The sequence below is a fragment of the Gossypium hirsutum genome, chromosome A06 (assembly GCF_007990345.1).
Source record: "Gossypium hirsutum isolate 1008001.06 chromosome A06, Gossypium_hirsutum_v2.1, whole genome shotgun sequence".
Taxonomy (NCBI): domain Eukaryota; kingdom Viridiplantae; phylum Streptophyta; class Magnoliopsida; order Malvales; family Malvaceae; genus Gossypium; species Gossypium hirsutum.
Genome location: NC_053429.1, coordinates 10,929,095 through 10,945,220, shown reverse-complemented (window position 1 = coordinate 10,945,220; position 16,126 = coordinate 10,929,095). Strand labels below are relative to the sequence as shown.

At 32.7% G+C, this 16,126-nt stretch overlaps 1 protein-coding gene and 1 pseudogene across 3 annotated transcripts; one reads left to right on the top strand and one right to left on the bottom strand.

Moving 5' to 3' along the window:
* Positions 1 to 5,316: 5,316 nt before the first annotated feature.
* LOC107962629 (F-box/kelch-repeat protein At1g55270) lies at positions 5,317 to 9,138 on the top strand. 3 transcript variants are annotated; one of them, XM_041115114.1, is made up of 3 exons: positions 5,323 to 5,616; positions 6,275 to 6,410; positions 7,552 to 9,138. In XM_041115114.1, exons 2-3 carry the CDS (start codon positions 6,384 to 6,386, stop codon positions 8,809 to 8,811), a joined length of 1,287 nt encoding a protein of 428 aa, XP_040971048.1. In that variant the 5' UTR covers positions 5,323 to 5,616; positions 6,275 to 6,383; the 3' UTR covers positions 8,812 to 9,138. The 3 variants fall into 3 exon arrangements, with proteins under 3 accessions (XP_016754577.1, XP_040971048.1, XP_040971047.1); XM_016899088.2 differs by having other exon boundaries at positions 5,317 to 6,410; XM_041115113.1 differs by lacking the exons at positions 5,323 to 5,616; positions 6,275 to 6,410 and adding an exon at positions 6,449 to 6,579.
* A 516-nt stretch (positions 9,139 to 9,654) lies between these two features.
* On the bottom strand, positions 9,655 to 14,506 carry LOC107962628 (probable ethanolamine kinase; annotated as a pseudogene).
* Between the last annotated feature and the right edge of the window lie 1,620 nt (positions 14,507 to 16,126).

Here is a 16,126-nt window from a genome sequence, read left to right as displayed (position 1 = left end):
AATAAAATCTACTCTCTTGCTAAGGAGGAAGCTAAAGGGGGAAGACCTTAGGAGAAAAACGATAAGATCAAAAGAGAAGAATATATATATATATACTGTGGAAGTAAGTTTGATTTGAAATCGACAAACTTAGTTGCCAAGCCATAACATCAATCAATTCAAAATACAGTAGTAGGGGCAGAAGCATACATACATATACAACAACAACAGCCTCATTTTGCTTTTACTTTTACTTTTATATGGTTTCATTCAAGAAAGTGGTGTAAGATATTCTTTAAACTTTGCTTTGCTTTGCTTTTCTTTTCTTTTTCCTCTAGTTTGCGTCATGGAACATATTTTTGGCATGATGCGAATGTAATGTGAGTCTTAGGTCAAACAGTTCAGGTACATGCCCATCACACGTATTTATACTATATCATTCTTATCATGCGGATGAAAAGAATAAAAAAATTATATATATAACACGGGAAGTCAAAAAAATCTTTTTAAGGGTTGAAATTAAATTATAATTTTTATAATAGTAAAATATAAGTTTTAAAATATTAAATTAAATTTTAATTATTTTTAGGGGTGTCAAAATGTAATTTTATTTTTACTAATTTAAAATTTTAAAAATTTTAAAGAGCCAAAATAAAAAAAATTTCTATTTTAGGGGGGTCGGGCCCCTGCCAACCCCCCTAGATTCGCCCATGATATATACTATTGAAGCAAGATATGATTCTATGTTGAGTGGTGTTCAGTAGTTTTCATTATAAACTGCCACTAAAGTAGTAAAAATACTTGTTTTATTTGTGTCGGTAATTTTATATAACAAAATCTTTAGATTAGTTATTGTGTAGATTTTTTGAAGATACTAGAGCCTATTTATGAAAACCAACTTGTGGCTAGTGAAGATTGGATTGGATTCAAATGAATCAAGACAACACGTGTTTTGTGGAGACTTGATCAAGATTGCAATGCTAAGTTTGAAAAGTCATATCTTTATCATATTAATAATTTTATTGTTTGAGTAAAATTGTTATTTTCAAGGAGTTGCTTTGTATTCATTTAGATTGTATGTTAGAAAATCGAAATTGATATATGGTAAGAGACTTACCCATGTGATGTATGAGAGCATATTGAGAGCACTTGTATTTGTTCTTTGAGGAATTGTTTTTGTGAGAGCACAAATTGATTTGTAAACCTTATGTGTTTACTACCCAAGTTTTTAGGGGGAGAATTTGGAGATAAGTGTTTTAATTTTTAGGTACAAATATGAGACCTCTATATTTGGAAAGTGATAGAATGCGATTCACTTGTTGTATTGTTGATTAAAGATAGTGGAATTATTTATTGAACTAGACTCTGCAGACGTAAGGAATTAAATGGCACAAACATACCTTGGCATTCTTTATGTTTTTTTTTACACAATTTTTATAGTGCCAAGTCATTTTTTTGTGTTTTTGTTTGCATAATTTTTGCAATATCAAGTCATAGTGATCACCACAGTTAAACTCTTTCATTAACTGTTATGTTATTCAGTAAACATCAACTGCAATAGTAACATATATTTATAATTTTATTTCTAAAATTAAATATACAACACCCTTTTGAAGTTGTAATTAATGTATCTTTTATTTCTATTTTATTGTTTATAACTACTAATTTGTTAGAATTCATGGATGATCCTATTGATAATGCCTTTTGTTGAGTTTGAATTTAAATTTTTTTTTACAATGTATTTTACCACTTAATTTAATATTTATCAATGTAATTAATATTTATACCTTACTTTTAACATTTAAATTAAAATGTGTTTTTTTAGCAAATTTTTTTAAAAAAGTTTATTTAAATTATTAAAAAATAAAATAAATATAAAAAATTATAATATTAATTAGGGATATCCAAAATAATAAAATTATGAATTAACAAATATATTTGTTGAAATATGCCTTTAGAATGAGGCCGAATATCCATATGAAGTAAGGGAACCAAAATCATAAAGCTGGAGATAGCACATCAAGTAACCAATTTCATAATTGGAATTACGAAAAAAAAAAGAGAGAAGCTTATAAGTTTTTTTGGACTATCAAAATCATTTCTTCTTATTTTTAACTAAATAATTACTATCAAATAAAGCTTAAAATTTTTGTTTAATGAGTAAGATGATACATCAAACTTCTGCATCAAAATAACATCAAACTACTACTGTAAAAAGAATGTCAACAGATGAGCTTTGGGTGTCAGATTGGTCGGATGACTTGTAAATTTACAATCATTACTTAGGTGTGGAACAAAAATTTAAACTTAATTTATTGATGGCATAATGATGATTGAGTCCTCCAACTTTAAAAAAATTTATTTTAATTTTTAAAATTTTTTAACTCTTCAACTTACGTTTTCTTTTGTCAAATCACAACAGTTTACTTCCATCGCTAACCCCTTTTATTTTTAGAAATTTTGGTGATGTAGAACAATATCAAACACTTTACCATCAACACCATGAACATCGGCCACCTCCTACTAAAAACCATGCAAGCCCAAAATTTCACTCCTTGCCTTTCAATTCAAGATCTCACCACTATTTCCATAAAAGCAAAATTTCCATTAAATCATTTCCATTCTAGAGCATTAAAGGAATATTATTTAATTAAATTAATTTATATAAATAAATAATTATTGAAAGACGTGTCATAAAGGAATTGTTGATTTTATGGAAAATTAGAAAAAAAAAAGGGGCTAATTTATGTAGCGGTTTTATTGAACTAATATGATAAAAAAAATTTAAGGACTAATGTGAGAAAAGTTACTATATTCAGGGGTCAATCAACATGTTAAGCCTTAATAATTTTAGAATCTTCATAATAAAATGATCTTTTTAAAAATATGTTAAATTATTTGATGTAAAATTGGCCTAACAAAGAAGATCATCGTGATAAATTGATTTCAACATCTTGACTATTTCCCTTTTGTTACACAAACGTTAATAACGGAGGTTATAAATTTTCTATGAGGTTTAATGTGTGTAATCTTAATAGGTAAAGAGATAATAAAATTATATAGGTATAATGACATATTTAGTCATCCAACTTTATAAAAAAAATTCATTTTAGTTATTTATTTAATTTTTCGTCTCTTTTAACATTTCAATTTGCATTGTTTGTTAAATCATCCCAAAATAGATGGAAAAGTTAATGCATATTAAATTTAAGAATGTAAAATTTAGTTCATTAAAAGGAATATAGTTGAATGCAAATACTTTGTACAATTTGTACCCCATCAATTTAAGTCTTAAATGTTACCTTAGATCTTACGTGGAGCATATTCAAAACTAGTGATCAAATTTTAAGCATATATATTGGAGAGCTTGTTTTAAGGTGTTTAAAAAAAGGAATAGCCTCTTAAATTTTAAGTGTATCTAATTATTTTTTGACACAATAGATCTAAACTATCAATATGGTAGACATGTACATGCTTAGAATTTGATTCGTATATTTCAAATATGCTCTGCATCATTTATGAGCTTAGATATAACACTTAAGTTGATGTTAAGTTATCGGAAGAATTTGACTAATACAATATTAATACTTTGATAACTCAAATAGTACGTTTTAAAGTTTAGAAAATAATTTAAAATTTAAACCATAATTTGAGACATACGATGCAATTAACCCCAAACAACTATAAGGCAAAATATACAGGGGGGGGACCTTTCCCTTTCATTAAGGAACTACGCCTTTTTATCCAATGCATTGCATCTTTATTTCATGAAGTGAATGATACCTTTTCATTTCTTGTTTTTTATTTACATTTACAAAAGAATTTGCTTGTCCTATGAAACACTTCTACTTCACTCTTTTTCAGTAATTTCCAAACCGCGTAAGAAGAAAGGTTCATTGCATAGTTTTGGGATCTAACAGCCCTAGTTTTGTTAAAGTCCAATTGTCCACACCAAAAAGCAACAAAGCTAAAATGCACTTCCCTCCTTGGAAAAAGAAAACTAAAAGTGAAGAATTGGATTTTAATCATACGAGTTGGTTGAATTTTAGTTTAATTTGACATATTAACTCTTCTAAGAATTAAGAGAATTTCGAGTTAAAAAGAAATAAATTTTATAGTGAAGAATTGGATAGAAATTAATGTTATAGTTAGATTTAAGGCAAATACTTATTAATAAACTAATACATTGTATCTAATTTATGAAGATGTGTTGACCAGCTGACTGGCAACCAATTTGCAAGTTCCCTAGTCCACCATCTTTAATTGCATTCAAAACATAAAAATAACATTCTCTCAATTCTATATTCTTCATTAAAATTGAAAGTCAGAAAAGGGTTCCCTTTTTTTATTCAAACCACCGATTTCCATAGGAGGGGGGATTTTCTTCGGAAATTAGGGTATGCCTCACTAATTATTTCCTATTCAAATTTTATAGAAAAATATTTTTTTAAGTATTAAGATTCATATTATATTTTATCTTTCCTACTAGAAAAATTAGATAAATTAAACTTTATATATTAGATCAAAGAACCATCTATTAAAAATTTTATCCGTTTCTACTATTAAAAATTGGTTAATGTATGTCAATATGAGGCATACGTGGCACGCCACATATAATTAATTATTTATTTTATCAGCAATGTCATTATTTAACGGTAAAGTTGATGAAATTTTTAATAGAAAAAAATTAGTTTATTTTTTTATCTAACATACACATACTAATTTACTTTTCTTTTCTATTTTTTTTATTACTAAAGAAGAGAAAATACAATTTAATTCTTACCATGATACATTTACTGCCAAATAACCTATGAATAGTTCTAATTCAAAATTCCAACCTACCAAGTTTACTTTTATAACGTAAAAGAAGAAGAAAAAGGATATTTATTAACAATTAATGATGAAGTAATTATTATTTTAAAAATAATAAATAATTTTTACTTGTATTAATTCAGAAGCATACATTAAACCATTAATTATATTTTTTTACATAAATATCATCTAAAGCACACTATTGAAGATTATCATTTGAAACAGAAAACAATATGTATATGCAGAGTAAAAATGGCTTCAAATTAAACAGTCTGAAAATTGGAAAGAAATATGTGTACATACATATATAATATTTATAAAGTTGATAGCTCTGTTTGGCAATCAGAATCCAATCACTGTGATCTCAGATCTGAGTAAGAAGAACAACTAGGGGATTGGACCCATTTTCATCAATGATCATGATTTTCAGACAAGATAGAAAAATGGCCCAATGCTCCTTTGTGGAGTAGGAACTAGGTGATGTGTAATAAATTTGGTGTAGTCGTCTATCATGTACCATTTGCTGGAGTTGTGGAAGGTGTGAGACCCACTGTGTTTGTTTTTGAATCTTTGTCCAGTTCTCTGAAAATCTGTGAGAAATAAATAAATAAATAAAATAACAAAATCTTTGTCTCAAAACTAGAAGGGGGGGAGTGGGATTGGATTGCTTGTTGAATGTTCAACAACAGGCAAGGGGCAACAGTTATATTCCTATTTGTGATTTGCTATTAAAGTTTCTCTTCTCTTCTCTGCTCCCCATTACAACAAACCACCAAAGTGTCATCATTTAAGCCTCATCTTTCTCTCCACCTTTTGATGTTTTAGGTTTGCTTTTCTCTCTCTCTCTCTCTCTCTCTCTTGTTGAATAAACTCTTTTGCTTGGTAGGTTGTGCCGTTGAGGTAGATGGGCCCTGAACTCCACTGATACATTTTAATGGGACTCTTTCTCCTCTTTCAGTGCTCTCTTTGCCCCCATTTTTTGTGCTGTCTCGCATCTTATGTTTTCTTTTCCTTTCCCTTTCCTCTTTTGAGTTCTTATTACCAAAAAGATAAGATTCTGGGGTTTCTGTTTTCTCCATTTTGAGTCCATGGCAAGTCGTGTTATGGGGTTTCTGTATTTGGGTTTTTGATTTCACGCATGGGTTTTGGAGATTACCTGTTTAAAATGTTGGATTTGGATGGTAATCACAAATTTTGACTGATTCTGGTTTTTGAGCTCCGAACTCCCCCTTCATATTGCAAATTCCCTTTTTGTTTTCTTTTGATAGATTGTTGAGGTGTTTGATCGTTAAGCTTTAGTTGTGTTTATATTTAAGATTTTCATTCAAGCTGTGGATTTTGGAAAGATTAAAAGTTAGCCCCTTTTGATTTTGGTTCATAAGAAACGATTCCTTAATCTGTATAGATCTCTGAGATGGCTGTTTTGAAAATGGAAAATCTTTGAAGTGAAATGATGACGATAGTGAAACTTGTTTATTTGTAGTTGATGTTTTGTTGGGTGGAAGAATGATGATTGAGAGATAGGGTTTGATTCTGGAGGTTGGGTTGTGGGTGAATTTGGTGTTGGCTAGTTGTTGTTGAACCAGGAAAGCATGGATAGAATGATTCAACCTCCATTGGTAAGTTAATTAGCCCCTTCCTTTCTGCTTTTCAATTCAATCTTATCATCTGTTTGAATAAATGCTATTTAAATGGTTTATAGTGATAATAGCTTATGCTTGCCTTTCTAACTACTTGATGCTATGCTGGTTAAGAGCTTTTCTTCAAGTATCCATGTCCAACACTCTAGTATGATGATCCTTCAAATATTGAACATACTCGGTGTTGAAAACATACTTGTATCTGACTCTCATATTGCAGTGGCTCGGCGGTCCAATTCGTTGTTCTATATTTTGATTTTTAAACTTAGCAAACAACATGGACCTCATATTTCTTAGAGGCTGGAAAGTTAGCTCTCTCTTGACGATTGTGATTGATTTTGTACCATCCTTCTTTTATTGATGGCTTGACCATTCTTAGCTTTAGTCTGTCTGAAAAACTATTCTTCGGTAGACTCATTTTATTGTTTGGCTGTGCGTGCATTTATGTGGAAGAAGTGGTGAACATAATAATATTGGTAATATATACAAAAACATGTTAGCTGAATTTACAATCTTCATGGCTTTGTCTTAAACTTCCAAGCTCTTTTTTTTTTCTGAATTGTTATGGATGGTAAGTACGTAAAATGTGAAACCAAAGCGCTAACCAACTCGAGGTTTTTTTATGGCTTTGAATAGTTGCAATAGATACCTTTATGATGCTGTGAAATTAGGTTAGAAGGTGCATTACCATCCTCAATGTTGAAATCTGTTCTGTTTCAACATCTTATTTTGTGTACTTGACTGTCTAATACTATCAGTATGGCTCTTAATGGAAAAGGAATCCAAGATGTCCTGCTTCCACTCACAAGTCTTGTATTCCTTTAGTATTTTTGGAATTGTCTTTGATTCTTATGGTTTGGATTGTTAATTGGATCTTGCAATACTGTTCCCCCCGCCCCCTTTCATCTTACTGACTATAGAAAACCAAGTGCAACATCTACTCAAGATGGTAATTGTTGCTTGTATGTTGGCATCCGGGGTTTACAATAAAAGATGTCATAAATCAAGTATTAAACATTGATAAGCAGATCATGCATGCTAGAAATGTCTTCGATCATCATAAATAAATGATATATTTGGTAAGAAAAAAACTCTCACTAATTGTGAATGTTCTTGGCAGGTTGATACAACAGCTTGTTTATGTAGAGTGGATGCTGGACTCAAAACTGTTGCTGGAGCCAAAAGATATGTACCTGGTACAAAGTTGTGTCTCCAACCTGATATTAAACCATCCATTCATCCGACAAGGAGCAAGGCAACACGTGGTGATAGGAGCCGTAACCAGTCTCCTCTGCTCCCTGGACTCCCTGATGATCTTGCTATTGCTTGCCTAATACGTGTCCCACGGGTTGAGCACAGAAAGCTCCGCCTGGTCTGCAAAAGATGGTATAGACTTTTGTCTGGTAACTTCTTTTATTCACTCCGTAAGAGCCTTGGAATTGCTGAAGAATGGATATATGTAATTAAGAGAGATCGAGATGGAAAAATTTCTTGGCATGCCTTTGATCCTGTATACCAGCTCTGGCAGCCACTTCCTCCTGTCCCTAAGGAGTATTCTGAAGCCTTTGGCTTTGGATGTGCTGTACTCAGTGGTTGCCACCTTTATCTATTCGGTGGTAAGGATCCATTAAAAGGATCAATGCGACGAGTTATATTTTATAGTGCTAGGACAAACAAATGGCACCGTGCCCCAGATATGCTTCGTCGAAGACATTTCTTTGGTTCGTGTGTTATAAACAATTGCTTGTATGTTGCTGGTGGAGAGAATGAAGGGGTACATCGATCATTGAGGTCTGCTGAAGTCTATGATCCCAACAAGAATAGATGGTCTTATATTTCAGATATGAGCATGGCAATGGTGCCCTTCATTGGGGTTGTATACGAGGGGAAGTGGTTCTTGAAGGGCCTTGGACCTCACCAACAGGTAATGAGTGAGGTCTACCAACCTGAAACTGATAACTGGTACCCCGTCTATAACGGAATGGTTGCAGGCTGGCGGAACCCATGTACTTCCTTAAACGGCCATCTTTATGCTTTGGAGTGCAAGGATGGTTGTAAGCTAAGGGTTTATGATGAAGTGACTGATTCTTGGGGAAAGCATATTGATAGTAGGATTCATCTGGGCAATTCTCGAGCTTTAGAAGCAGCAGCTCTCATTCCACTTAACAGGAAACTCTGCATCATTCGGAATAATATGAGTGTATCTTTGGTCGATGTTACAAAATCCGACGATCTGAGGGGAGCTACAGCTGAACATTTATGGGAAACCATAGCAGGGAAGGGTCAGTTCAAGACCTTGTTTACAAATCTTTGGTCTAGCCTTGCTGGGCGGAACCGGCTGAAAAGCCACATTGTTCACTGCCAGGTTCTCCAAGCTTGATTGTAAATTTTGTTTTCCAATATAGGGTTGGGCTCAGTAGCTGAAGCCTCTTGGTATCTCTTGGAATGTGATGGGGTTGAAGATCCAGCAGCTTTGTCAAAGTCAAAGGATCGGATACACCATTAAGGTATGAAGGTGATATTAATGAGGAATTGTGGTTTTGCTAGATTTGGTAGGAGTATAAACATTTATATAAATACATCGTTGTTACATTACATGTAAAAAGTTGAAAAAGCTTGTTCATCACTTCTTTCACAAATTTTTCAACATAATCAACATGTATTTTAAATGTACAAGAGATCCTGAACCCACTATGGTTTTGTGCCATAATAAGGTCTTACTCTTCTCCCATGCTATGCTTATCTTCTTAAACTTTAAACCATGGGTCACAGCTTGAAACGACATTTGCCACCACCTCTCATAACATTCACTCATAATACAACTATTACATTGGTTATTATTTTTTCACTCAGTTTTAATTACTTAATTGATTTGACCGCCCACTTTTAAAAATAATTGATGTTATCAAATTTATTGAGTTAAATTAATTTAATTTAATTTATTTATTAAAGTCAATTAATTCAATCATTTTGGTTATGGATATCATTACCAATGAATTTACCCGTTTTAATAAACCTTAATTTAACTAAAATTGACACAACCGAATGCATCAATTGCGCCTATTTTTGGTGATTTGTAACCCATTTTGAACTTGAATTTTGGATATGAACGTTTAATATTTGATGATCACTGTAAATCTACTAGTTTTCTTTCAATCTTGTTTTTCAACTGTGTCTCTCAAAAATGGGATGCAAAAACAATATTTTACAAAAAAAAAAAAGGTAAACAAAGTGCTCTTTCAAGTCCATTGCATACATGATTTTGCTATTTGGGCATGACACTATACAATCTTATGCTTTTTTAGACTGATAAGTGAGATTGTGCAAGCACATCTGCTTCTCTTTCTTGTATTGATTATACCGCAAGAAGAAATAACCCAGATAATCAAAATCTATGGCAGACATCTTTGCCTACAACAATTAGCAGGAAAAAAAAAAAAAGATACGACTTAGATATATGTTATGGTTTGTTGGGTTTGGAAAGGCTAGGTGGAGAAAAGGAGTACCTGAATTAGGGCCCATAAAGCCCAATACAAGTGCGAAGCTAACATGAACGTGTGTCTCGATATACAGAGCTTTAAGATCTTTTTCCGGTACCTGCGGTTAAACACAAGGAGCTTTCAATGTAGATATTTTTCCAAAACTGGATTTAGTTTTAGAACTAAGTTACTCAAACTCTTCATTCTCTTAAAGTACTCGCATTCTACATGTGTCCGTAACATACTCAAATAGGAAAACTAAAAAAATTTGAGTGTACCCATAGCAGATACACATATCCAACACTCATCACCGAGTCCGAATAACATCGGTTTGAATGAATAACAACTCAATAGATACCCGTGTCCAACACTCATCAATGAGGCCGGATAACATTTGTTTTAATTGATAAACATGTTCTTTTCATACAAATAAAAGAAAGTTACATTCATGTCCAAGATGAAACCTCTTATTGTTCAAATCACATATGCAACTAATCAGATACCCTTACATACCTCATACGGTTTTTCAGGTTTTAAATAATGCCTGAAAAAATGGAACTGCTCATCTTTACTAGGATACCTACATTAACACCATGTTCAATATCAGTAGGTATCAAGCTATTCAAATACACAACTTGACTGCAGAAAAGAAGCACAGAATTATAAGGCAGAAAATATAGAGGAAGCATACAAACTATAATCACATTCATAGCCTGCATATTCATTGAAGTGATTTCCGATGTCATAGCCTCTGTAACTGTATGAACCGTACTCGAAATCTATGAAGTAGAGGTTATCTGGACATTGACAAGATCAACAGTTAGGTGAGCATACTAAGAAATTGAAACAACTTATAGGTAAGGGAAGCATAAAGAAAATATTCTCGGATTAAATCCAGCAATTAGGAACCAAGATAACATCAAATTCTTTTGTTTTGAGGTTTTGATTTCTCAAGACATCCTATCCTATGTGTTTATCACGGTGACAGGGCCAGTATCTTTATTAGGAATTATAAGAAGAAAAAAAACCCTTATAATAATGATAAAGCCAGATTTTCAACCCAGTAATGTCTAATCGAGTAGAGACACCATTCTATGTATCCATACATGTCATATTACACTCGACTATGAACATGTTGCAAGTTGTGTTCAAATCAGATGAAAACATAGACACTACAATTTGGACATTTGCTGGTGCACAGTTGACAGTGGACAAAATTTCAAGTAAAACAATATGAAAATACAGACAGATGGCACTTTATGGCTCTTCCCTGTTCTTCTTTCGATTCTTAAATGCTCTGAAGTGTCTGATAATGACATCTCAATCATATTAGACAAACTAATTTTGGCTGGAAATAGGCAATGTTCAGAAATAGAAAAAGAAAGGTCCATGGGGATTTATTATCCATCTCTTGAATGTGGCCTTAGGTTAGGTTTAACAAGAAAGCAATAAAACCCAGTACAGATTACATTTTTTCGAGATTTTCCACATTGCAAGCAGCCTACGCCTCCCGGTAACCTAAGCTGAATAGTATGTATGTATGTATGTATGTTCTTCCAGTATCAACAGAACAAGAGGAAAGATGGCAGGCTAACAGATCATTCAAACTCAAGATTATAAGTTCAGAGACATACCATGTTCATCATCAAGCATCAAATTTCCAGAAAGTAAATCATTGTGAGAAAACACCACCGGAGCATTAAGTCGATCTGTTAATTCCTGGTCCATCAAGAGATACTCTCATGAACTGGGATAAAGTTCTTGATCTTACAAGAATCAATATATAATAAAAAATAAAAGACAGAACAGCAAGACTTCCTGATAGGGCTGAGTATTATTTGGTTAAACCAAAAATACAAATCAAACCCATTGCTTTCGTTTGGAGTTGTTTGGTTTCGGAGTTAAAAAATTTCAGTTCGGAAGCAAACCAAATTATATATTAGTTTCGTAATATTTTAAAGCCTACCCAAATTCCAAACCAAAAACCAAACTAAAAATAAATAATATAATATATACTATTATTTTATTATCTTATTCGAGGAAGTTTTTTACATATTTATTTATGTCTAAAATATATAAGCATTATTTAGATTACAATTTCCTCTGAGGAGAAGTTATACACACTCGAAATTTAAGGGATGACTTTTTCTTTCATTATTTTTTCATGTCATAGTTTACATGATTTTGACTTTTGAGGCGAAAACCAAATAAGAAACCAAACCAAGCCAAATTCTTTCCGTTTTGTCGGAGATGATTCTTGTTGTAATTTGGATTGGTTTGAATTAAAAAATTTAGACACCAAATCACACCATAATCATCCTTATCTTCCAAGCCAATAAACATGTAACACCTTTCCTTCATCTGCATGAGATGAATAAACCATATATAAATAGAGATTTTACCTTCAGCTGTGTAACTTCCTCGTGCACTTCCTTAAATGAAATTGTCTCATATCTCCTCTGCATATCGGGAGCTTCAAACCGGAGAGAAGATGCTGCAACAGAAGGCCCCAAAGCATTAGATTACATCGTGTACTGCTAGGCAATAATCTTGAGAACAAACTAAACGAGTCCCGCATTAGTGAGGACCATCGACAATAGCAGACTGTAATCAGTCCAAACCCCAGACAATGAATGTCTCTCTTAAAAGCCAAAATTGGGAAATAAATGAAAGAAAGAAAACGGGTACTGAAGTCACTACAATGGAAGACATACTTAAAATTTATTTTAGCTGTAAAAAACTGACATAAAATCATGTGGAAAAAGTTGGTTCCCAAACCTTTCTCAAAGAACTTGAAGATGTCAACCCATAGTTGAGGCTCTTTAGAACCAGGAATTTCCACATGATGGAATCTACGAAGTTGCTTAGCAATTTCAGCAGCCAGCTTAGGCTTTTTCATGTCTGTCAAGGGGATAGATAAAATTATCAGTGCAAAGATTGCAGGCCCAACGATAGCTAGCAGTTGAGTTAAAGAACAATCTCCAATACTAAAGGTAGTAATTACTTGCAAAGAAGTCAGTGACTTCTTAAATTAAATTTAATATACTATGAGACTATGTCAATATCAATAATAGTTATACAATAAACAGGGAAATAAAAGGCTTTAAGAGAGGAAGACAAATTTCTTAAGCATGCTTCCAGTGCAAAACATGGGATTAAGCTGCTCAAGGCATAAATCTTCTCAAATTTCTGATTTCTAAAGAACACAATTTCAGGTGCAGTTTTACTCCCATGGGTAATCTCTCTTATGCTTACCTGCTGGGTTTAAGGTACGTGCATTTATAAAAGACTGCACCATGCCATTTCCAAAAACTCCAAGCAATTTAGCACCAAATCCTGCAGCCGAGAGGTATTTGATTGCCTAAACACAATATGAAGTGAGCAATTAAAAAGTAAAGAAAGGAAAGAAAAGGGCCATCAACTAGAAAGATGGCAATGAAACCAAAAAAATAAAAGATTGGGATGAATTAATAATTACAAGTAGCTAGAATTTAGTTGAGCAGAACATCAAAAAGAATTACTAAGCATATCTTTGCTACCTCAATTACATGCATGTAAGAAACATATTTCAAAAGAAATCCTAAACCAAGTCCAACAATTCCTTTTAAGCAAGGTTTGAGCATTATGAAGGTAATTAATATTATGCGCACCAATATCATTCAGCTAAAAAATACGACATTTTCGAAGACAATTTTCTACAGAAAGAAGCATCGAACAAGTATAGCGGGAATACCTGCAACTCACGTTTCCGATCGATGACATATTCAGTATTAGGTCCATATAATCTAACTGTTACAGCCACATTATCTCCATTTCCTTCCTTCAGAGAAACCTTTAGCACTGCATTAAATTTATTCACGCTTAGCAAATAAATTGCCACAAACTCAACCAAAAACCGCAAAAAATAAAATAAAAGAAAAAGATAATATAAAATAAACACGAGAACAATCACTAAACCGATCTCTAGCCTCGTGCTACGGACTTTTTTAAAAAAAATTCTAGTTCATATTCTTTTTCCCATCTGAAACACGATAAGAAAATTGTGCTAGAAAAATCGTTCTAATAACTACGAACAAACTAACTCTCTCCTCTACGTAGAACGTTAATTTTCCATAATAAACAACAAAAAGACAAGGGCTCACGAAGATTCGTTATGCCGCCTGATACAGTCTCGACGGAGAAACGAGAATCGTCCAACTTCTCCCATTTCCTGAACAGTTTCTTACACACGTCGCTGTCTAAATATATAAACCGAGAAAAATGTCATTAAAAACAAAATAAATTCGAAATTCCAGGCGTTTGAGCTTGTCATACTTAGCTTAAAAGCAATGAAATAAAACTTGAAGATCCGTCAAATAGAAAATGAAAATGAAACCATAAGACAATGCAAGCTAAGAGCTGAAAATTAAATTTTACAAGAAAAAGAGAACGGGGAAGAAAATAACATGACGCGATGAGACATGACGGGGAAAGAAAGAGCGGTATCGACGGAGAGAGGATGGTGAGGGATTGAATCGTGGATAGCTACGCTTGGTGCGATGTCCATGGCGGTCTTCCGTTGCCCCCGTTGTTAATTCTTGGAGCTTAAATTTAAAAGTTTGGCTAAATTTCCAAGACATTTTTGGACCACTAAACTCCATTTATTTCCGGAAACGGCAGGCAGTTCCATAATAAATGAATGAATAATAATAGAAACAATGGGGAAAATTAGGAGAAATCGATGGAGTCTACTATATGGGAATTAAAAATGGGTAAACTTACGTTTTGGACATCGAATTTCAATTTATTACGAAATAGTCACTAATATTATCTATTTGCTAACAAATTGCACAGTTAATCCCTACGACAATTAAATTTCACTAAAATAGTTTCATTAGCTCTCGAGGTATTATAAGATGAGACCCAAGTATAGTTAGAGTATTTAGAGTATTTGAATGGTATAGATTAATTAGTAGATTGTGTCTCACGTATATACCTTTACTAAGTAAAAAAAAAAAGACCACGTTGGTTATATCAAAATTCGGGAGCAACAAAAATTTTAGTTTACCATGGGTAAGGACACTATTGCTAACATAATAACCTCTATACGAAATGCTGATATGAATAGAAAAGGAACGATTCAAATAGGATCTACTAACATCACTGAAAACATTGTTAAAATACTTTTACGAGAAAGTTTTATCGATAACGTAAGGAAACATTGGGAACGCAACAAATATTTTTTGGTTTTAACCCTACGACATAGAAGGAATAGAAAAGGACCACATAGAACTATTTTAAATTTACGACGGATCAGTCGACCAGGTCTACGAATCTATTCTAACTATCAGCAAATTCCTAGGATTTTAGGCGGGATGGGGATTGTAATTCTTTCTACTTATCGGGGTATAATGACAGACCGGAAAGCTCGACTAGAAGGAATCGGTGGAGAAATTTTGTGTTATATATGGTAATCTGTCCGGTATACGAATTGTATTTGAAACTATCCATTTGTGCAAAAAAAAAAAGCACGGGTTGTCTAATAGAACTCCTCCTGCCCTACGGTAGTTGATACATCAAGGAAGTTTTACATGGAATAAAAGAACAAAAAAAATGGATTTATGAAGGTTTAATTAGTAAATCACTCCCACTCCGGATTCCTTTAGATAATGAAGATCTGATTTTAGGTTATGTTTCTGGAGAGTTTTACCAACGTGGGATAGAGTCAACAAAAGTGAAGTAAGTGCTTATGATTCAACCAAGGGGCGTATAATTTATGAGATTTTCGCCTCATAAAGCTCCTCGTGGGTCACAAATAAATTTTAAGACCTAATTAGTATTATTTATCTTCGTATGGTTGTAGAATAGACAGAGAAAAAATAGACTGGAAGGTCCAAAATTATACCAATGGAATTCTGTCTGCTATATTCTGAAGAATAAAAAAAAAGGTATTTCTGAATTGATCTCACTCGTTCATAATTTTAATTGTTATTTGTTGAGTAATAACTTAAGCCTTCAATAAAATACTTCTTGTAGAATATCAATAGATATTTTAACCCATTGTTTCCGTCTATTACGAAAACAATGAAACATTCCATTAGCTCATAAATCATGACATGGATTAGATCTCTCTATATTTATGAAAGAAAGAATAAAAAAAAAGATTTCTTTTTTATTCTTTATTGTTTCTTTTTCGTTCCTATTCTACTTGGATATGATAAAACCATGAATGGGGCT

Coding starts and splice junctions, on each gene's coding strand:
- LOC107962629 (XM_041115113.1), top strand. CDS start 6,472: ATGCTATTTAAATGGTTTATAGTGATAATAGCTTATGCTTGCCTTTCT. Junction 6,580..7,551: donor TATCCATGTCCAACACTCTA/GTATGATGATCC, acceptor TGTTCTTGGCAG/GTTGATACAACAGCTTGTTT.